General features: G+C 38.5%; 2 protein-coding genes across 13 annotated transcripts in view; one reads left to right on the top strand and one right to left on the bottom strand.

The window, feature by feature from the left end:
* The window catches only part of CPQ (carboxypeptidase Q), a 625,632-nt gene that overhangs the window by 450,098 nt on the left and 152,015 nt on the right, over positions 1–23,519 (top strand). Inside the window, exon 8 of one of the 10 annotated variants that reach the window (XM_034966385.3) lies at positions 7,922–18,822. The exons of 8 other annotated variants lie outside the window; for them this stretch is intronic. In XM_034966385.3, the coding sequence (XP_034822276.1) occupies positions 7,922–7,935 (14 nt within the window). In that variant the 3' untranslated portion in view covers positions 7,936–18,822. Of the gene's footprint in view, positions 1–7,921; positions 18,823–22,326; positions 23,006–23,519 lie in introns of those variants that run through there. One more of the 10 variants, XM_034966384.3, reaches the window with a different exon arrangement.
* TSPYL5 (TSPY like 5) overlaps positions 1–23,519 on the bottom strand; it is a 347,974-nt gene that overhangs the window by 140,726 nt on the left and 183,729 nt on the right. The window lies entirely within an intron of this gene.

A 23,519-nucleotide genomic window follows, 5' to 3' on the forward strand; every position in this document is an offset into this window, starting at 1 on the left:
TTGAATCTATTTATGAAAATTAGAACTAAACAGTTTAGCACAATTAAGCAGAATGCCACATTCATCAAATCTTCATTTTTCTAAGACTTCAATTCTGTCAGTCACTAGAAAGCATGTGCTAAGTGGAAGCTGTGTTTCCCGTCTTTTGGCATCCCACATCTGTTGACAATTACAGAGGCACATACAGTGCCATTCATAGAATGGCATGTGTCTCCCTATGCCTTGGTTCACAGGCCCTCGGGGACATTTACAAAGTGTGTACTTTTTAACTGTCCTAGAACTAAGGAGTTTAATTTTGCCTGAGAATGTGTTTATGTGCCTTGTAAAGGAGCTAGTTGTTCCCTTTTGCTTTCCTTTATTATGACGTGTGTACACTCTGTGTGTGTGTGTGTGTGTCTCTCTGTGTGTATGTACACCAAAGAAGAACCACACCAGGAATTGAGCATAAAGGCTTTCTCTTACCCATCTACACACCTTTCTTGTAAGTTGCTGCTTTTATTTTTTATTTATTCTTTTGTTAATAGTGTATTTCTTGGCTTCTGCTGGATTTTTTTTCTGTTTCTAAACACTATTTAGCTCTGATTTCATATCCTTATGTTCTTCAGTCAAGACTGGGGTCAGACTTCTTTATATTATATATGTAATTATTATAATAAAAGTCACCATGTGTGGTGGCCCACACCTGTAATACCAGCAATTTGAGAGGCTGATGAGGGAAGATTGCCTGAGCCTAGGAGTTCAAGACCAGCCTGGGCAACATAGCAAGACCCTGTCTCTACATAAAATTTAAAAATTAGCCAGGCGCAGTGGTGCATTCCTGTAGTTCTAGCTACTTGGGAGGCTGAGGGAGGAGGATCACTTGAGCCCAGAAGGTGGAGGCTACAGTGAGCCATGATCATGCCACTGCACTCCAGCCTGGATGACAAAGTGAAACCCTGGCTGTAAAAAAAAAAAAACAAAAACAAGTCCCTGGACCCTCTCTGGAGCTATGCCCTCTTTCTTTTGGATCTCTTCCTGACCCATAAGCAAACCACATTCTTCAGGAAGTATCTAGTACCTAGAAAACTGAAGCTGAATCTACATGTCATCTATCCAGGAACTTCATCTCGCTAGTCTTAACACCTCAGATATTTGGCAATATCCAGAATATTGACCATTTTTCCTATTTTCATCCAAATATTTAATATTGGGTATGCATGACCATAGTAACATTAATTTTTTTCATTTAAAAGATAGGTACTGCCTTTGGACATTGTGAGCATCTCTTGTTAATACCATGAATAGTTAAATAAATTCTAGTATAGGAGCCACCTAGAGGAGTTGTTTAACGGCTGAAAGAAGAATTAGGTGAAAAAGAAGTTGAGACTGAGGCTAAAGCCAATTGTGGTTTCATCCACGGTGGTTAATGGTGTTTCTTAATCTTTAAATATCAAATGTGTTGTAATGCTTAATTATCCTTAATACATAAAGGAAGTGACCTACAAATTCTTTACTGTTTATTGAAAAGTAGCATATTTGGAGGCTTTGACAATTCTACAGAAGAGAGGAAGCTGTTAAATTCTAGGCTACCATGTCCTTCAAATGGGAAAAAACAAAATGCCTGAGCATGTCTCTTCTCCAGCATTAAATTTTTCATCAGTTTCCTATTAAACTCAAGGATATGTGAAGGGAGCAATTTTAATTGCTTGGCACTTAAAAAGCCTCCTCCACTGTTCAATGAGTTAGAAATATTTTGAAAATTTGATTGCATTTAGAACCACACAAATTTACCTGTAATAAAATTTTTGCTGCACGCTTAAATAATGTCTTCTAGAAATGAACATTTAAATGAACTATAGAATGCTCAGAGGGTAAAGGGAAGCTAATATTTATTGAAGACCTATAAGGTGCCAAATACAGTACATTCATTATTTTATTTGCTCTTCTTAACATCCATGTGAATGGGTATTGCTGTTTCTGTTTTACGAATAAGAATTGGGGCTAAAACCAGCTGAGGGGGTTACCTAAATGGTACGAGGTGCAGGGCAGATCTGAAATCTACTCTGTTTGATTGCAGAGTCTGTTTTCCTTCTCTGTTGTCTTTACATTCTCAGGATTATGTGGAAAACAGCAAAGAGTGCCATCTTATTAGCTCATACAGGCTTTACAGTCAGTGCAGCCTGATTCACCAAAGCTACACACCCACCCTCACACACAGAAAACCACTTGGGGGCTGACTTACCTGGATTTGTGTCTAAATTATCCCATATATCAAATAATACTAGATCTCCTCTTCAGTTTCTGCTTTGTAGTTAGCTTAAAATATCTCAAAACTCACATTGTCCCAGAGGAATACCAAGAATGTCATCTTACATTAAGTAAGTATGTACTGTACTGTCTCACATTAATTAAATTTATGGTACCTAAATCAAGAATCCTTCAGATTGGCTTTTGAAGTGCACTCTATCTCTGCCATGGGAAGAGCCCATTTTGAGGTTTTCCTACACAAAAGAAAAGAAAGCCACCTCCAGGTATCCTTAGGGTCCTTTCAACTGATCCCCAAACAGAGGAATCTAGTTTCAATGGAAGTTTTTAATAAACCTCATTATTTGACAATTAGTCAAGTGTCTGGCATTCCTTCTTTCTTTATTTTTCCACTTCTGCTTATGCTTTCAGGCTCCTTTGATGTTGTTTGCCCCTCGGTGGTGGTAAATGACCACGATGGCTAATAGGCTGGCTTCCACAGGCGCCTGTTAACAACCACCTCATAAATATTCAACAGGAGCATTCTGTGCAAAAGGCTGGGGAATTAGGTGACCTGCCAAATCTTTCCACATCTAATATCTATGATAATGGATACACAAATTACGCGGGACAGAAGGAATGGCCTTGCACTGTGAAAAACCGAAGGGGAATCAATACAGCCTGTGGCTCCCAGCTCAGGCAGGCAGCCTCGCCCAGTATACTTCTCCCAGGTGCCAACTTGGGGGGTCAAGGGCTTTCCCCTCTGCCTAATGAGTAGTTCTTCCATAGCAAGTCATCACCACCCCAGAGTGGTGGGCTCTTATCTGTATTTTAATTTTTTGTTATAATGGTAATTAGCATTACATCTTGAATAGTAAATTAAGAAACCCAAAACAGAATTTTAAATTTAAAAAGCTTTTCCATTAGGAATCCAGTTGCATTAATTTTGTGGATGGAAGGTGAGCTAAATTAGCCAAGTTTGTGCATTCATTACCTCGTTCTAATCCTCAACATCACAAATGCAAAAGACTGTCATTAGATTTGAGAACTGACAAGAACTGGGATTTCACAATATGAATGTTGAAAGATTAATTTGAAAAGATCTCACTAAAAAACACAAAAGGTTATTGCTAACACGGAATATTTTATATTCATAGTCTGTACCTAGTTTTAAAATGCCTATTTACAGTTATCTGGCTTAAAAATAAATGGTACATTTACAGTACTTGATCAAATTGGAATATTTCTAGGTATCTTGTTTTGATGATAGAGAAGTGTAGGTATCCAATATTATATGATAATATTGGAAATGCTTTTTTTATCAAGAGATATTTGACTTTCAATTATTATATCCAAAGAGAGGTTAAAAATAAAGAGAAACAAGAAAGAGAATGGGCTTTTTCACCCTTTTACTTCATAGTATGTTGTCAAAAAAGAAAGTTATTCTTTTGCAATATTTTACCCTTTGTGTTTGCCCTGAAAATATTAATGGTGAAGTAGAAATCACAGTGATGAAAGCAGTGTCATACATTTCATGAAAGTACAGTTAATTTTCACCAAATGAGTTGCCAAGCTGGTAGTGGGTAAAAATGTAAATGTTCATCTTTGATCAATTGAACTTTAATGTTGTGAATAGCTGTATGCCTTGATTTATACATCTGTAGCACATTTTAAACATCTGTGTTCAAGATGACCATTTGGGAAAAGATTCATTGGCTTCACTTAGTTCATGTTGTTTGGTTCTATATACTACATTCAAGTCCCAAATGAGACTTTTCTAAAAAGAAATTTTACACAAATTGCTTACTTTATTATAGACTGCGTAACCTAGAATGGCATTTTAAAAACCAGCATGGGTGATTTCACCATGAGTTTTCAAAGGTTATACAATTGTTGAAGAATGAAAATGTATCCGTTTCAACAGTGAAAATAAGAATAATTGATATTTAAATTGATATTAGCTGAGGCTAATGTTTCTCTTAGGAGCTCTGTTACCACAGGACCCTCACTCTCTGTGTTGTCTTTATTAGTTTCTAGGAGATTTTTGCATTTAGAACCTATAGCCTAACTTTTAAAAAATGCTACTTTAAGGTCATAGACTGGAGTGTAGCATTATTTTTCATCAAACTTGATTAATTTTAACCATAGGTAGCTCAAAAGAACAGCTCAATTAAAACTACCACATATACAGGAAGAAAAGAAATAGATTGCCTGTAGCTTAGCTCTAAAATAGGAAGTCCAAGCTATACTCGAAATAACTTTTACAGGTGACCCTTCTATTTTTAAGACAATTATAGGCTGGGCATGGTGGCTCACACCTGTAATCCCAGCACTTTGGAAGGCCAAGTCGGGCAGATCACCTGAGGTCGGGAGTTTGAGACGAACCTGACCAACATGGAGAAACCCCATCTCTACCAAAAATACAAAATTAGCCAGGTGTGGTGGCACATGCCTGTAGTCCCAGCTACTCAGGAGGCTGAGGCAAGAGAATCACCTGAACCCAGGAGGTGGAGGTTGTGGTGAGCCGAGATCGTGCCATTACACTCCAGCCTGGGCAACAAGAGCAAAACTCGGTCTCAAAAAAAAAAAAGAGAAAAGAAAAGAAAAGAAAATTATAGTATTACCATTTCTAAAATGTCTAGGCAGCCATTGCTATTAAGAAAGTTGCGTTGCTTCTATTTACCTTACAATGTGTTTGCATCTTTCCTAAAAGCACAGGCCTAGAAGTAATTCCAATGATCCAGGGGGTAGTCCATAGTCTCCCCTTCGAGACCAGAGCTACAGATGCAGATTTTGCTAACATCAGAATAGTCCGCTAGTTCTTCTTCATTTGCTGTTAGTACAGGAATCCCCCCATGGGCTTAAAAGCAGCAGCTTTGTTATAAGAGGATCTTTTTAAAAAAATTACTCTTGAGATCCCTTTCTGCTGGAGATATATTTATTTTGTAGTCAATAAAAACTTACAGGACCCCTTCTGAAAGTTTTGCTTGGTAACTCATAATTTAAACATATGTCATTTTTTCCTTTTTAACACTACCCTTTATGTGTATTGAACTCAACCTAGGATGGGGTAGGGAGTACTGATCCTTTCTTTAATTTTGAGTGGCCTTTTGGAAACACTTACCCCTGGACCAGTAGTATTCAATGTGGTTAACAATCTCCTGTACAGCTTATTACAAGTGCAAAGACTCCTGAGCCCAATACCCCAAAATACTAATGTAGTAAGTGTGGGGTGAGGCTCAGAATTTTCATTTTTCTTAAGTTCCCCTGCTGGCTAAGAAGGGCATCTGGGAACCATCCTTTGAGGAGTAAGATGATCTCTGAGTCCTTGTTTATCTGTTTACACAGAAACTATCTATTGTAACCACCTAAGAATTACGTGATCTAGGCAGTGTTTTCCCAGGTATACTAATGTTAACAGTTGCAGAAGCAAAAGGATAACACTGAGGTTACTTCACACGAATGGATGTTTGATGGATTCTGAGAGTTCCCTGGAGTAGGGAGACCTGGGTGAGTTCCAGGGCCCTGATGCTGATGCTCTGGTATTGTGCAACTTAAATGACTCAGTTTTCTAGTGTGTGAGTGGAGATAATCATCTTTCCCTCCTACCCACATAATTCCAATGCTCTGACAAATGTCGAGGCACTACTTGTAAAAATAATCTAATTTCTACATGATGGTGTAGTTATGTAAGTAAAAGTTTTCCAGAACAAAATACCAATTGAAAACCTAGCATTTTTTAATGTTTTATAATTTCCCCCCATTTTAGATGATAGCTTGTAAAACTACTTCCTCACAGACTTTCCCCATAACTTTCTACTTTACCTTTAACCTGTACTAATTCATTTCTATAAAGACATTGAGATACCAGATTACATGTCATGTTTCTAAACCACTCTCTAACTGGTGTCCTTGGAAATTTCACATTTCCCACACTCAGAACCTAGGAGATCAACCATATTTGACTCGCCGAAAATAATAACCAGTCTGGGATATGGTATGGGAAAAAAATTAGGTTAAACCACAAAACTCTTCCCAATAATGAGTCAGTGTGTGAGTGCCTCTGTGTAAGACCTCATTTAAGAGCAGCAGGAGCTGAGTGGGGGACAGTTCTCAAGCGGTTCTTTGGAATTAGCATTTTTGCAAGGAAGCTTTCTTACCCACCCCCACTAGAGAAACCTCTCATTGTTTTACCCACCTCATCCTCTCCAAACATTATGATGCAACTTCACATCATAACAGGATGCTGCAAGAGTCCATGCCCCTTTAACTTCTGCTTTGTCTAAGACCAAGAACACATCTATGGCTGGACAAATTGGGTTTATCATTCATTGCAGTGAGGGAGAACTCATGTCATGGGGACCCACGATGCATCTCAATAAAAGGGTGTTAGAAGGGCTTGGAGGAGGATTGAGATTTTGTGTAGAGGAGAGTTTGGTAAGAGTCCAAGAAAGTGGAGTTCACTCTAGACTGGGCGCTGTTGGGAAGTGGGGACCATCCTATGACTGTGTATCTTAATAAACTGTGTCTATAGGGAGAGAAGCCCAGAAGAAGACTAAAGCTTTAATTAGTAAAGATGCAGCCATCACTTATATTTCTCAGAAGAGGGGATGTCTGATATTTTGTGGTTTGCCAGTGACTTTGTTTTTTCTGGGCTTAAACGAAATTATGAACTGGCTAGTTTTGACTTACTTCAGTACAGTCACAGAGTGACCTTGTCTGTTGCTGGCGTTCCATGAGATTAGTTATTTGTTCATGAGGAGAACAGATGGCATGGTTTCTTTAACAGCACTGATACCTACTTGTAATTGTCAGGCCAGTTCCCAGATGTCAGAGGCTACTTCTTTTTTAGATCAGATACCTTTGTAGCATAAAATCAGTTTTAGGGCAGTATGATTTTTCATGGTGAACATTTTAGGTTCTCTTTGTAGGTGCTGGTTTTTAAATTAATCTTTAGTTTTGCCATTGTCCATTTATGATCAGTTGATCTGATTTCAAAATGCAAATCCCTAGCATTTAGGAACTTATACATTGGGAACATTTAGGGATTTAGGAAAAGTGGGAAGAGTGAAGAAAGGTTTCTCCCATGAAGCAGTGGGTCAGTAGGGAAATTATAAGGAAGACCAAAGAGAATGAAATGGTTACCAAAGTGTACTAATGTGAGAGATACAAAGATGGATGGATAGATGGATGGATGGATGGATGGATGGATGGATGGATGGATGGCAGAGAGAGAGAGGATGAAAATGTCATGCTCATCTGAACCTCATTCTTATCACCCCAGGGAAACTGCAGTTATCCTAAATGCCTCTGGTACCAATAACTGACAAAACACATGATTCCTACCATTTAGTTATTCGTCTGTTTGTATGTATGTGCATACGTACATATGTATTGCATCTGTTTGACACATAATACTGAAACTGTATACTGCTAAAATTATGGTAAAGAGCAGCTAGTGTTCCAATAGGCTTTTCTTGCTTCATAGCTAAGGGGAAAATATATGGGATGAAAACTCCAGTAGAAAACTGTGTGCGGCATTTAGTTTTAACACCCACTACCTTTGAAATCTGTCAAAAATCCATTGTCCACTGTGGTTAGCCTCAGAATCATAAGGTTTAAAGGCTATAAAATGTTCATTTTCATATAAACATAGAATGGATTCAGGATTTGAGGTGATGCATTCCTTTTCCAATAGGTACTTCTGCATAACTACCCAGTAAAGAAGGATCCTTTCACAAGAGGTGTGGGAAAACTATACTACAAGGCTGCAGTAACCAAAATGGCACATTACGGGTACAAAAACAGACACATAGGCCAATGGAACAGGTTAGAGAAGCCAGAAATAAAGCCACACACCTACAACCATCTGATCTTTGGCAAAGCCAACAGTAAAAAACAATGGGGAAAGGACTCCCAATTCAATAAATGCTGCTGGGATAACTGGCGAGCCATATGCAGAAGATTGAAACTGGACTCCTTCCTCTCACCATACATAAAAATCAACCCAAGATTGATTAAAGACTTAAGTGTAAAACCTAAAATTATAAAAATCCTACAAGAAAACCTTGGAAATAACATTCTGGACATTGGCCCTGGCAAAGACTTCATGATGAAGACTCCAAAAGCAATTGTAACAAAAACAAAAATCAACAAGTGGGACCTAATTAAAGAGTTTCTGCACAGTAAAAGAAACTATCAACAGAGTAAATAGACAACCTACAGAATGGGAGAAAATATTTGCAAACTACGTATCTAACAAAGGTCTAATATCTAGAATCTATAAGGAACTTAAGCAATTCAACAAACTAAAAACAAACAATCCCATTAAAAAATGGGCAAAAGACATGAACAGACACTTCTCAAACGAAGACAGACAAGCAGCCAACAGACATATGAAAAAATGCTCAACATCATTAATCATCAGAGAAATGCAAATCAAAACCACAATGAGATACCATCTCACACCAGTCAGAGTGGCTATTACTACAATGTCAAAAAATAACAGATGCTGGCAAAGTTGCAGAGAAAAAAGAACACTTACACACTGCTGGTGGGAATGTAAATTAGTTCAGCCACTGTGGAAAGTACTTTTGGAGATTTTTCAAAGAACTTAAAACAGGACCTACCACTTGACCCAGCAAATGCTGTGTGTATACTCAGAGGAACATAAATTGTTCTACCATAAAGACACATGCTCACATATTTTCATCGCAGCACTATTCACAATAGCAAAACATGGAATTAACCCAGATGCCTTTCAATGGTAGAGTGGATAAAGAAAATACATTCATTACCTGGGTGACAAAATAATTTGTACACCAAACCCCAATGACACACAATTTACCCATGTAACAAACCTGCACATGTACCCCCTAAACCAAAAATAAAAGTTGGATAGAAAAAAGAAAGAGGTGTGAGAAAAGACCCCACTGTGACACATAAGTGGCATAGATAACAGTGGAGATTCACTCACATTTGATGCGTATTACCTAGACAAGGAGGACAATGGCCCCTCTTCCTTTCTGTATTCTTTATAAAGAGTAGGCCTTCTGAGAGGTTAAACCACCAATCAGAATTTGAAATCTTTAAAGTAATCAATTTACCCGCTATTCATTTGCCTTCTACTTTAAATCTAAAGTTTTGTCACAGCCAATATTTAGAGTCTCTGACATCACTGGGATCAGAATGGAGATACTAGAATCTGTTTTGTGGTATCCTAAATTCACTGAATTAGTATTTATTGTAGGACTCCCATAGGGTGTGAGTCTTTACAAATAAAGGTAGGGAATGCCCTTTATTTGTAAGGGCAAATAAGTTCCTCCTTCTCTTCTCAAGAGGATGTGAAAACTTCCTTGCACATTTTTTCTTTTCTTTTTTTCTCTTTGCAGAATGAGTGTTCTGAGAAGAACAAAACTCTTTTCTGACAACTCTTATAAAACACTTTTGTGTTTGATTCTCCAACGACTAAGATTTGGACACACAATTCTCCATTCATTTCTCAAGTGTCAAGAGAGAATTGAGTTTAAAGGCTCCAATTCCCTTGCAGGTTACACTGTCTATCTAGATGAATTAGTATTCAGCACAGCTTTGGGAAAATCTCAAATGATTTGCAGGTTTGCAAATTGTTCAAACTCATAATGAAATTTCAGGCTGAGGAAATCACTAAACAGTTCATGGCATGAGTTTTTCCCTCTGAGGTCTGGACATCTTAGATCAATTCACTCCTCTACCTTCACTGCCCCATCCATGCCAGACAGCCCACGGCTGCTTGAGAAAGTCACACACACCTGTCACCACTGAGGTTATTCTCCTATCCCCATGTCCTCCCCTGCTCAGCAAACCAGCCCACTCTCCATCCATTTTCATTCTTCATTTTCTGTTCCTATAGCATGTGTTGCTCTTCTTATCCAGGGCTATGTTCTGAGTCCGGTCCCCCTCTAAGCCCTCAAGCAACTCAAACTGGCAATTATTTATATCCTATTGCTTCAATTCTCTCTCTTCTCTAAACTTTTCCCATCAGAATATAAATATTTCAAGTATTCACCATTAAAATATATATATACAGCTTTACCCAACTTTATGAACCTCCAGCTCTTTCTTTTCTTTGCAGCCAAGCTTTTTGTCCTCTCACTCATTCCTCCTTCCAGTGCATCCCGAATTCCACTTGGAACTGTCCACCAGGATTACCTTCCCAAGGACACAAAGGTCCTCCTTTTGGCCAAATTGAACTGGTGCATTCTAGTCCTTTTCTTGTTTGATTTTTCTGAAGCATTGACATAGTTGACCACCACTTACATCTTGAAACTCTGTATGTCCTTAGCTTCTCTTAACTCCTCTTTTCATTCCTTTTTTGCTTCCCTTCCTTGTGCCAGTCCCTTAAGTGTTAGTATATGCTAGGATCTCATCCTTGGACTCTATTTATTCAGGTCACTGTTCCTGGAAGATAACTCTATAGATTCTCAAATCTATATCTACAGATTTTGGAAGCCATGTGGCCAATGTTACCACTTGGATATCCTGTAGGTATTTAAATTCAACATGTCTGAAGCCAAACTTCTATCTCACCCTTACCACAACCCATCTCTAGGAATAGAAATTATTGTCCAAGTCGCTCAAACCTGAAAACTTGGCATTGACTTAGACTCATTTTCCTCATTCACTCTCCCTCATTCAGTCAATCCTTAAGATAATGCCATTTCTACCCTTTAAATGTAGCCTCTCCTTTATTCATTGTACTGCTGCCTTAGTTAAGGCACTCAAAATTCCTCATTACTGCATTGCTCCCAGTTGTCTTCCCAAAATGTGGCTTCCCATTCTTTCAAGGCCAACTCTTGAGCATGACATATTGGTATATAAAGGCCTACATGACTTGACACTTGCCAAACTCTCCAGCCTGGTCTCTCATGGGTTTTTCATGTGGACTTAACTCTGGCCATAGCATCCTGCTGGAAATTTTTTAAAAACACCAAATTATTTCACAGTTCCTTATTTCATATGCTATTATTCCCTTTGCTACTTATCTTTTAAGGCTTAGCACAGAGAGCGTCTTAACACATATTACTCAAGAGATGTTAGCAATCACTATTGTTGTTTTTGTTGTCATGTCTCCCTTTAGTATCTAAGGCTGTTTGGTACTCCTCCTCTGTTTTCATAGTAAACTTAAAACATAGCCTTAATCATACTATATCATAGTTGGCTACTTGTTTTTCTTGTCACCAAATTCTGAATTTTACTTTTCTCACTTACATTGACTTCCTGGACCCTAAAAGCATTTGGGCTTGTTATTTCTGTTTAAAATAACAAAGACCATCAACAAATTTCCAGTGAAATTATAGTTGTGGTGGGGATGATGATGATGATAGCTACATTTATTGAACTCTATGTCCTAGGCACTTGCTAAATGTTTTTAAATGTTTTCCATTATAATCTTATTAATGATTTCATTTAATGGGTAAGGAAACTAACACTGAGAGAGGTAAGTACCTTGGCCAATTCATATAAGTTATGAGTGGTAGAGCCAGGATTTAAGCACATAGAGTAGTATTCCAGAGACCAAAAAATAAAGAAATCATTATCTATGTCCTGATACTAACCTTATTCTTATTAATTTATCAGAAACAGAGCCTGGAAAGTCAATTCAAAATATTTGTTACATGTCTACTTTATGTTGGATTGAATTAGGTCTTTGAATAAAACAGCTCTTCTTTGAACTTTATCTCCTAGAAAGGGAAATAAGATACGAACATCCCTAAATAACTAGGCAAAATATTATAAATGCTAAAACGTGCAACTGCTATAAAAATGGAAAGAGAGAAAGTTTAAACTGGTTGAGGAAAACTCAGGAAAGTCATCTTGGAGAAGGCGGCATTTGATATGTGCCTGAACAGTTGAGTCCTAATGCATGAAGATGGCAGAGGATTGAAGAGTGCATGAGATTTGAAGGGTACTTGTAAGGAATGGAACAACCACCTCTTATTACTCTGCTTTACGGCAAAGGAGTAAGATGAAGGCAAGAGGCCTTCATAGAGCTTTCTCCCTACAGAGAGGGGAAGAGTATAGTCCCTCATGACTCAGAATCTCTTGGTTGCTGCCATGCAGGCATCTATGGAATCACAAAAGCGAGGCCCAGGAAACTTTAAACTAACCTATGCTTCCCGCCCAGAATTCAGTCTATTTCCATATTAGTGGGTGCCTTCTGTCCATACCTATTTCTGTGTGCAATGTGTTGAGTCTTTTGAGTGGTGGCTTAACAGCCCAGGAGAGAATTGAGTTATACTGAGGCTTCATATATGAACACAGTATGGTTCTATTCTTGAAAAGGTTGCCAGTGTCCTTTTCCAAAACTATAGAGTTGTGCTGCTCCTGTCTAGAAAGCAGCTCAGTGAACTTGACCTTGACCCTTCTGCTTTATGAACTTCTCAGAAGATTGCAGATACTTTTATTCAATAAGTCTATTCCCCCTTTTTTTTGTTTAGTCAAGTAGGTAACTATTTTGTGGATATATTTTCTTAGGGCAAATTCCTAATGATAATAGACAACCTGAAGTTGATAGTGGCCAACTCTGTGACATTGCTACTTGATAAATATACCAATCTTAGGATCTCTTCTTTTTTTTATGAGTACACAAAAATCATTTTGAAATGCCTGACTTGCTAGTTTTTTGATGCCTTACATATGGAATATGCTTAATAAATTACATTTGTGGTTTAGTATATGTGATTCAATATATACATATGCAAGTACGTATGTGATTGTAACCCCCATTTTTTCATCCTACTCTCTGTCAAGAATAAGAAGCTTAAAGGTCCCTATAACCAACACAGAATTCAATGGCCTCTGTCGTGTAAGTAATGCTGGCAGCTACAACAAGCAATCCCATCTCAGTGGCTTAACAAAACAAACATTTAGTTCTTGCTCATGTTATAGGCCAGTGGGGAACAGTTTGTGGGAGAGGTTTGGGGAGGAATATTGTGCGCCATGCAGGTATTCAGGTATCCAGACTTCTACCTACTGACCTGGCTGTGCCCTAAGGTCTCAGAGCCTTGAAGTTCTCCACTGGAACTTCTGCAACTGGTTGCCCAGACAAGGAGAGAGAGAGAGAGAAAGAAAGAACATGTAAATTTACAAGAGAGGTTTCTGGAAGTACCACACATGACTTCTGCCCAAATTCCATTGGCTAGAACAAGTTACATGTTACATGGCCCTAACTAAGTGCAAGGGGAGCCAGGAAATGTTGCCTTCCTATGTATCCAGAAGAAAAATAAAATGATTTGTTGAACATACAGCATTGTCTCTATCACAGCCTTTATCTCCTTCATTATTCCACTCATTTCTAGTATTTTGAAAGTTTCAAGGTCTCCCCCAACCCTCAGATGTCAAGAGGGCCTCCTAGTAGATTGATGGAGAGAGTTGGGGATACATAAAGAATGCAATCTTCCCAACTTTACACTACTCTCTTTTTCCTGGATCATGGCTTTCTGCAGCTGCTTCTCATTTAGTTCAGTTCAAAAACATTAATTGAAATCCCACCATGAACCAAGCACTGTTGTAGGATCTGGGGAGTCAGTGATGCACAAGACAGTCTCTGCCCTCAAGATGCTGAGTCTAGTGGGGTCCTCTACTACTGTGGCATGTTCTTTCATCAACTCCAAAGGGCTTTCTCCAGTGCTTTTCCCCCTCCCAAACTTCTGGGTTCTTCAGAGAGAGGTCATACTCCCCTTCCAACTCTAGATAGCAACTCTCAGCAGAAGCCCTGCTGGTCCTTACAGGAATACTCTGTGTTTCCAAAAACCTTATTTGAACACCCTAGAATTAATTTTGAGGGATAAGTCTAGAAAAAATAACCCAGAGCCATATTCCTGCTTATTATTAAGGTCCTCTTTAGATTATGTCCTCAAGCATGGCACAAATTCACTGATGTTCTCTGGCACAAGGAAAACTCTCATCCTCTCTGAGTGGATTGGTTGTCTTAATGGTCATAGTACAGGTCATCATACACCTCTGGAGGAAGTCTGTTCTCCAGTATTGAGAAAAATTAGCAGTAGAATCAAATTCCCCTTCACAGGGGAATTTATTCAATTGGGTCCTGGAAACAGCCATTGATATCCCATGATTCCCAAACAGAGACATGCAAATAGAATTCTACAATAGCCTGAGGTTGTATGTGTGTGTGTTCACTCACACCCCCACACACACATACATAAACACACAGATATGTGTATAAAATTAAATTTAGAAAGCCATTTTGTAGAAGAGACTGACTTAGGCCTATTAAATAAAAGTTTAATTTAACAAAGCAACCCGGTATTTTTTTCCACCAAGTTTTTAAAGCATTCAAGATGCTAAATTTTCCAAGATGAGTTTTCTGGAAGAAGTCCCAAAACTCCTTTCTCTCTTTTTTTTTTTTTTTTTTTTTGTGATGAAGTCTCACTCTGTTGCCCACTACCAGGCTGGAGTGCAGTGGCATGATCTCAGCTCACTGCAACATCCGCCTCCCAGATTCAAGGGATCCTCCTGCCTCTGCCTCCTGAGTAACTGGGACTACAGGCGCACACCACCAAACCTGGCTAATTTTTGTATTTTTAGTAGAAACAGGGTTTCACCATGTTGGCCAGGCTGGTCTCGAACTCCTGACCTCAGGCGATCCATCCACCTTGGCCTCCCAAAATGCTGGGATTACAGGCGTGAGCCACCATACCTGGCCCCAAAACTCCCTTTCTGATCACATCCTATCAGGCTTAGAAGGGGCAGGTATTTTTTGATGGGTTCAACTCCACCTTTGTTCATTTTGATTATAGGAAAAATTCTTAAGATATGTGTTTTTTTTTTTTCCTGACTACGTGGTTTCTCCTAGTGCTAAATTCTCACCATGCTTGAAATATTGTAGAGCAAAGCAGCTCTAGTTATCCTCAAGAAAAGGATCAAAGAAGGGAAAATATATTAATGGGCACAATAATTCAAAACCTCTTAAAATGCTGTTCCCAAGTGTGCTGGGACTTTCTGGGCATGTCTCTGCGAAATGGATATTTTGGATCTTGCTTTAGCATACACAGGAAACCAATCTCCAGGCAGTTCTTCCTTATAATTTCTTTACAAGTTTCCCCTTAAAGAATTCCTAATGTACTTTCCTCAATAGTAACATAGATTTTTCTAGAGTTAGAAAATTATGAGAAAATAGAGTGAGCGGCTATCTCAAGTGTGTTTACTTGTCTAGTCCCCTGATATTAACTAGCTATGTACCTCTAACACCAAGGCAACCACATTATTGATTTAATGATAAGCTGTACAGCAGTGAAATCACATTGTTTCTTCATAGACACAGAGAAAGCAGAAGCATAGCTACTGTTGTCAAGGAGGTTAAAATTTAGATGTGAACACTAAAAGTGGGAACCCCAACTGGAACATAAGTTCCACGAGAGGCAGCCTTATTCACTGCTGAATCTCTAGTGCCTTGAGTAGTATCTGGAATATGATACAGTTCTCCAGAATTATTTGTTGAACGAATGGAGATCCAACAGCATAGAGCAATATATCACCAAGTATTAAAACTGTAAGAATGGCAGGAGTTCACTGAGAAAAGTGAAGACTTTATGAAGACAGTGGAGTTGAGCAGAGCCATAGAGCTATAGACTTCCAATAGGTGGAGGAGAGAGGAGTGGGCAAACCAGGCAAAGAGAGATGAGAGAAGTAACACAGGAGGTAATGAGCATGTTGCAGTGGGAAAGTGGGCTTGGCTCTGGTCAGAGGAATCACGCAATGGATTAATAGAATCCAGGCAGGTCAGGGACAGGGATAAGGACTTAGACATCCATCTGGTTTTGTGTCCTAGCTTCGTCATTTATTCAATAGCTGAATAAATCACCCCTTTTAGTCTCATTTAATATATAGAATAATACATAGAACATATATTTTTAAAATTCAAGAAGCAATTATAGGTTAAAAATGGTAAACTTGAAGAGCTTTTTAAAAACATGGTATTATCATTGTTATTATTTATGACAACAGTGTTCTGGTTGACCTTTTGATTGTGGTTTTCTTAGTGGGAAAATAGCTCTGTAATGGCCCCCGAATGTATGCCTGGGAAGAAATATTTTAAAAAATGAAATCTAGTGATTGATTGTTTATTGGATAATTTCAAAATAGTACAAGTGAAAAAATTATTTTAATACTCCTAAGTATTAGAAATAATTTTACAGTTCAATTTGTGTGATTAAATTATTGTATATTATATACAGTCATTTCACAAAATTGTTATGTGGGAAGTAAAGATCCGTTCAGTCACTGAGTTAGCAAAGGAACTTGATTAGAATAATACTCAACCACGTTTGTATTGTCAGGAAATGTTAGAGAAAGCTTTATTGTTGTTAATGACTCTTGGCATATATAATACTCCTCGTCCTTAAAGAACTTGACAAACATTGATTTAAGCCTCTTTTCAAATATATTCCAAAACTAAAGTCATTGTTTCTGAGTATGCCATAAAAGATAAAGTAAGATTTGGTGGTTCTCACATTAAAAAAACTGTTGAAGAAGCAGAAGTGAAAACTGCATATTCATAGAGTAATGATAGTTTGGGAGATGATAGTGTTGGCTTAAAACAAATTGCGTAGTATGTTCTGCCTACAATTGATCAAATTGTGGTCAATTATATAGACAGATTCAGCAAATATATAGTATTTCTGCAGTACTATATATATATATGATATACTATATATGTAGAAGATATACTATCTCTCTCTCTCTCTGTTTCTCTCCTTAGAGACTCTGAGTCTAAAGCAGACATCACTAATCAATCACACATTCTTTCCAACTGAGTATTTTTTTCTTTTTTTCTTTCTTTTTTTTTTTTTTTTGCCTTTTGACCAGGAAAAGGAATCCAACTGAGTTTTGATTTGGTCATTATGTCTCTTTGAGATATAGGGCTCTAAGTAGCCAATACCAGTAGATCAGAGTTGGCACAGGCAAAATGGAACCTACTTACTATCCTAGAATCAAGGATGGTTCTACAAAAGTTTCAAAGAGCCTCCCTTATCATTAATGGCTGCAGATATATAAGGGCATATAATTAATAATACATAAATGCAGGACTTAAATGACAGTAATATCTCAATCTCCCTTCCCACGTGTTGCTTTCTTCATTCATTTGGCCCTTCATTTTTATTCATTAGATTGGTGGCTCGCTCGCTCTCTCTCTCTCTCTCTCCCCCTCCCTCTCTCTCTCTCTCTCTCTCCTGATAGCTCACCTTATGTTAAGTGCTAAAGAGAAAAGATATAAGACCTGCTTGCTGCTCTGAAAGAGCATGCAATATGGTACAGTTAGGGAGATAAGATCTAGCTGTGAGAAGCAGTCACACATCCTGCTTCTTTTTAAAATGAATGTGATTACTTGAGTTGTTTGTTTGTTTTGAAAATAAAAATGCACTCAAACAAAAAAAGGAAAACGGATGTATTTCTTCCTGGGTTTGCAAAGCCACTTCTGATTTCAAAGAAAGCTGCTCGGTAATTTCTTATGGGCTCAATTCTGAAAGAAGCTCTTAGAAACCAAAGTACCTAATTACTAAGTCACCCCCATCCAACCATCACTACTGTTTGAATTAAACTGCCTTTTTCCAGAAGTAGAGAGAGGAATAGGGGAGAGGTTCTGTGATGGGAAAAGAATGAGGACCAGAGTGATTGTATATGTTGCTGTTTCTCGCTATTCAACAGGCAATTGAAGGCGGCTGCTTTACAACATTGGCAATAGTGCCTTTTCACTTACCTTCTTTTACTCGCAGTTTCAAGGATTCAGATTTGGTGTTTTGATTAGGAACATGGTCCAAAAGGCCTGAGTTCAGGTATTAGCTGTGCAATTTCAGCCAAGTTCTTAACCTATCTACATGTCAGTAAAATGACATTACTGACACTTTTCATCTGTAAAATGAGATTTCGCAACCTACTCATCTGACAAAGGGCTAATATCCAGAATCTACAATGAACTCAAACAAATTTACAAGAAAAAAACAAACAACCCCATCAAAAAGTGGGCGAAGGACATGAACAGACATTTCTCAAAAGAAGACATTTATGCAGCCAAAAAACACATGAAAAAATGCTCATCATCACTGGCCATCAGAGAAATGCAAATCAAAACCACAATGAGATACCATCTCACACCAGTTAGAATGGCAATCATTAAAAAGTCAGGAAACAACAGGTGCTGGAGAGGATGTGGAGAAATAGGAACACTTTTACACTGTTGGTGGGACTGTAAAGTAGTTCAACCATTGTGGAAGTCAGTGTGGCGATTCCTCAGGGATCTAGAACTAGAAATACCATTTGACCCAGCCATCCCATTACTGGGTATATACCCAAAGGACTATAAATCTTGCTGCTATAAAGACACATGCACACATATGTTTATTGCGGCATTATTCACAATAGCAAAGACTTGGAACCAACCCAAATGTCCAACAATGATAGACTGGATTAAGAAAATGTGGCACATATACACCATGGAATACTATGCAGCCATAAAAAATGATGAGTTCATGTCCTTTGTAGGGACATGGATGAAACTGGAAATCATCATTCTCAGTAAACTATCACAAGAACAAAAAACCAAACACCACATATTCTCACTCATAGGTGGGAATTGAACAATGAGATCACATGGACACAGGAAGGGGAATATCACACTCTGGGGACTGTTGTGGGGTGGGGGGAGGGGGGAGGGATAGCATTGGGAGATATACCTAATGCTAGATGACGAGTTAATGGGTGCAGCGCACCAGCATGGCACATGTATACATATGTAACTAACCTGCACAATGTGCACATGTACCCTAAAACTTAAAGTATAATAAAAAAAAATTTAAAAAAAAAAGAAAAAAAAAAACAGTGTCACTGAGGGAATTATGGTGCACTAAACCACCCAGCACTACGCCCAGACTTTGCATGGGCTGAAAAAATCTTGTCTAGTATTATCACTGGTGATGCTTAGTTGACTATATTAGTTTCCTTTTGCCACTGTAAGAAATCACCACAAAGTTAAGATGACTTAAAACAACAACAACAAAAAAGTGTCTTTTTTTACATTCTAGAGGTCAAAAGTCAGAAATCTGCTTCACTGGGCTAAAGTTAAGGTGTTAGTAGAGATGGTTCTTTACAGAGTGTCTGAGGGGAGAATCTATTTCCTTGCCTTCTAGTGCCTTGGGGCCCCTTCTTCCATCTTCAAAGTATATCACTCCAATCATCTCTGCTTCCACCATTGCATTGTCTTCTTCTCCAACTACCTCCTGGTTTCCTCTTGTAGGGACCATTATGGTTACATTGGACCCACCCAGATAACTCAGGATAATCACCCATCTTAAAATCCTTAATTTAAGCACACCTGCAAAGTTCCTTTTTGCCATATAAGGAAAAGGTGACACTCACGGGCCCTAGGAATTAGGATGTGGCCAGCCATCTTTGGGGAACATTATTCAACTTAACCACATTGACTAATCAGATTATTCAACATCACTGAGACAGTCTGCTTCATAGTGCTATAAAGCAGAGTGGTGACTGTGAACCTTGAGGCCATGAGGGTTTCAGATGCTAATCAAACAAATCACTTTAGAAAACTAGTATTTTTTAAACTCTAGTGTTATTTCTGTAACACCCATCTTTCCTTCCACTCCTGTCTTATCTCTACTTGCTCAGGAAGAAAGATGAAATTTGATAAAGCAGAACAGAAGAGCATAATCCTAAAACTCAGATAGACCTGAGTTCATGTTCCAACTGCAACCTGATGGCTAGTTGGGTTACCTTGGGAAAATTACATGATTGCATTGGGTGCATTCCTCAAAAGCATTCCCTGAGACAAAGATTTGAGGCAGGACTTTATCTGAAAGATGATCCCAGGAAAGATGGATGGAAAGTGAGGAAATGAGTCAGAGAATGGAAAGAAGCTAATAAACAGTATATTATCAAGCAGGTTACTCCTGTGGGCCACTGGGTGACCTGTAGGAAGTCACAGGGAGACAGTGTAGAACATCAGAGGTATCCTACCTGTGGAAAAGAAGCTTTCATCATTGGCTGAGGACTGATCCCTGGCACATTATCTTCCGCACTTCCAGGCTGCTCCTGAAGCAGGCTGAGAAAGCCCTGGGGAGACTGCATAGGATGGCCTACCTCTAGTGAGAAACACTGAGTGCCACACTGGTTGTAAATTGGGTACTAGAAAGGCCTCTCTGAACTTCAAGGATGATAGTACTCAGCTTGCAGGGATTTTCTGAGAATTAGGGATTTTCTGAGAATCACATACTAAAGCACCTACTAGTATGCATGGCACATAATAATCGCTCAACAAGTGGTAGCTTCTAAATAATGATCATATCAAAGGTTTCCCTTTGGTTTCTGCTTATGAAATTAGTTTGCACATGAGAAGATCACTCGACATTTTTGTGCCCAGTCGTTTTTTAATCTCTAAAATCAGGGAGGAGAGTAAACTAAACCATCCCAAAGTGTATTCTTAGGACTAATAATCTAAGTCGTCATGGCTTAGTTTCTCATGTCCTTTGGCACTATAATTTCGCTCTGGCTTCTATGCTGATGATTGTAAACTGACCTCAGCTGATTTGGTCATGTGTGACTCTTAGGATCTTTTTGGTAAATCATACTAGCCCCTGATGAAGTTTTGAGGTAACAGTTGCCTGCTCAACTGGCAACTTCACTACTAGGTTATAATGAACAGAAATTCCAGACAAATACTGTCACATATAAAACATCCATCAAGTAAACATTTATTAGCAAGTAAACACACAGTTACACACACACAATTTATATGACCTGTTTTGTAAACTTGAGCATGTGTCAGCTGTTATTTTTAGCTGCTCTGACCCCCATCTTGCACAAAATATTCCCTGAAGGCCATCACAAAGATTCCACGGTCAGGAATTTGTCACTCTTTGGCTAGCATCAGGGATCTAGAATCCCTCAGTGTTCCTGGCTGGGCATAGGACTATTTAGAGATTTAGCCTAGGTCATCATCCCTGAGGGTGAAGGCTACAGGACTAATTGGATTCTTGTGCCTTTGTGAAGCAGGTGTGGGGAGTGTTTCTAAAATATTTCTGCCGATCCACATGTAATGAATACTTTTAATTTCACTGAGAGTCTTTTTCTAACATTCACTGGTCTACATAACAAACTACCAATTTCATCAACAGAAAATCTGTTTCTGACTTTCAGCATGTTAATTAGCAAAGCATTGCTTGTGGGTTGAGATACAGGTAACAAAAACTTGTGGTAGCTAATTGAAAAGACCACCCCGGCATTGTGCCTTCGTGATTAGCATGCAGACAGCTCTCGGGTTATAGCTTAACCTAAGTAATGGCCATGTGGTATCACACAGCACATGCTGAAGTTTGGGGATTTTTTTAGATTATAGTAAAATAGACATAAAATTCCACCCAGCCCTTGACAACCAACATTCTACCTTCTGCCTCTGAATTTGACAACTCTGGATACCTCATCTAAGTGGAATCATACAATATTTGTCCTTTTGTGACTGGCTTATTTCACTTAGCATAATGTCTTCAAGGTTTATCCAGGTTGTAGCATGTGTCAGAATTTCATCTCTTTTTAAAGCTAAATAATATTCCATTGTATGTGTATACCACGTTTTGTCTGGTTTTTTACTCAGCCGTGGACATTTGAGTCGTTTCTACCTTTTGGTTATTGTGAATAATGTTGCTATAAACATTGGTATACAAATAAATGCCAAAAGCATTTTGACATAAATTACAGATATAACAATCTGCTCCTTTTACTAGGAACCTAAGGAACATGCGAAATATTGCTTAATCCTTAGTATTGTTGCAGTTTAGTAAAATACTTGTAGCTTCTTAGTACCTTAGTATATCTAAAAGCATTGGTCACGTGGATCTTCAAAATAAGATTTTAGAAGGAAACAGTTTTAAACTCTTTATTTGTTATCATAAGCCTGATTTCATATTTCATTCCCCAAACAGCTTTTAAAAATATCATTTACCCTATAGTCATTTAATTTTTTATACAGTACTTTCATTCTGCAAAAATCAGTTACATTTCTACAGCTATTTGGTAATTCTGCTTTGTTTCTAGGATGCAGTTGCATAAAACATTATATTCTGTGACCTCAACCTCTTCATCTGTGAATGCTGAAATGTGCCTTCATCTTCCTTTCCATTGGGAGGTCCCGATACTTTACAGAATTTTAATAACTTCCCTCTGTAAGACCATGAATGTGGATAGTATCTGCTCTGAATTCTGATGATGGCCACGAATGAATCAAGTGGATTACATACCAGCAGAGATTGGAGGGCTTGGATTCTGTGCAGGATGGATTGTTTGTTTCCTTAATTTATATGTGAGAATGAATGTGTTTGTAAAATCAGGAAAACCCAGGACCAGGCACTGTTCTTACCTACAGGTATGCTGTCAGAAAGCCCCTGCCCAGACTTCTGGATATTTCCTTAACATGCTTGGAAAGAAGTGTGTTTCCTCAGTGATGAGTTCCTGGGTTCTGACCCTATCTTTGCAAGTGATAGACTGCAAGTTCTTGGAAAAGTTGACCTTGGACTTTGATCACACATCTATTAACACATTTTTATTGAGCACCTACTATGTGTCAGGCACTCTGCCAGGTGCTTAGGATACCTCAGTGAGGAAACAGTGCTCCCTGCTCTTGCGGCACTGCGTCTAGAGCTGCTCCTTGGGAGCCACTAGCCACATGTGGCTATTTAAATTAAAATATGTTTAAGTTTAGGAAAATTAGATAAAATTTAAAATTAAATTCTTCAGTTGCACTAGCCACATTTCAAGTACTAGACATCCAAATGGAGATGTCAGGTAGACAGTATGATGCTAAGAAAGAGGTGAAGGCTACAGAAATCATTTGAGAATCAACAGCAGGAGAGCCTTGGGCCAGATGGATCGCAAGTGAGTGAGCATAGAGAAGAGAAGAGCCCTGGCAGTTCCATCATTAAGAGCTTGGGGATAAAGAGAGAGAATCAGCAAAGAGCCGAGAAAGAGAGGCCAGTATAGGAAGAAAACGAAAGAGTGTGGAATACTAGAAGCCAGTGAAAAAGCGTATTGGGATAGAGGGAGTGATTCTCGTGTCACATGCTGCAGGAATATAAAGTAAAATGAGGATAGAAAACCAATCATTGGATTTAATATATTGGTGACCTTGACAAGAACAATTCTATTAGAAGGTGAAGAGCAAAAGCCAAACAGGAAAGAACAGAAGGGAAGGAATGGGAGCTACTGACTCTAATAGCAGAAATTTGCTACAA

Source organism: Pan paniscus, chromosome 7 (assembly GCF_029289425.2).
Source record: "Pan paniscus chromosome 7, NHGRI_mPanPan1-v2.0_pri, whole genome shotgun sequence".
Lineage (NCBI taxonomy): Eukaryota > Metazoa > Chordata > Mammalia > Primates > Hominidae > Pan > Pan paniscus.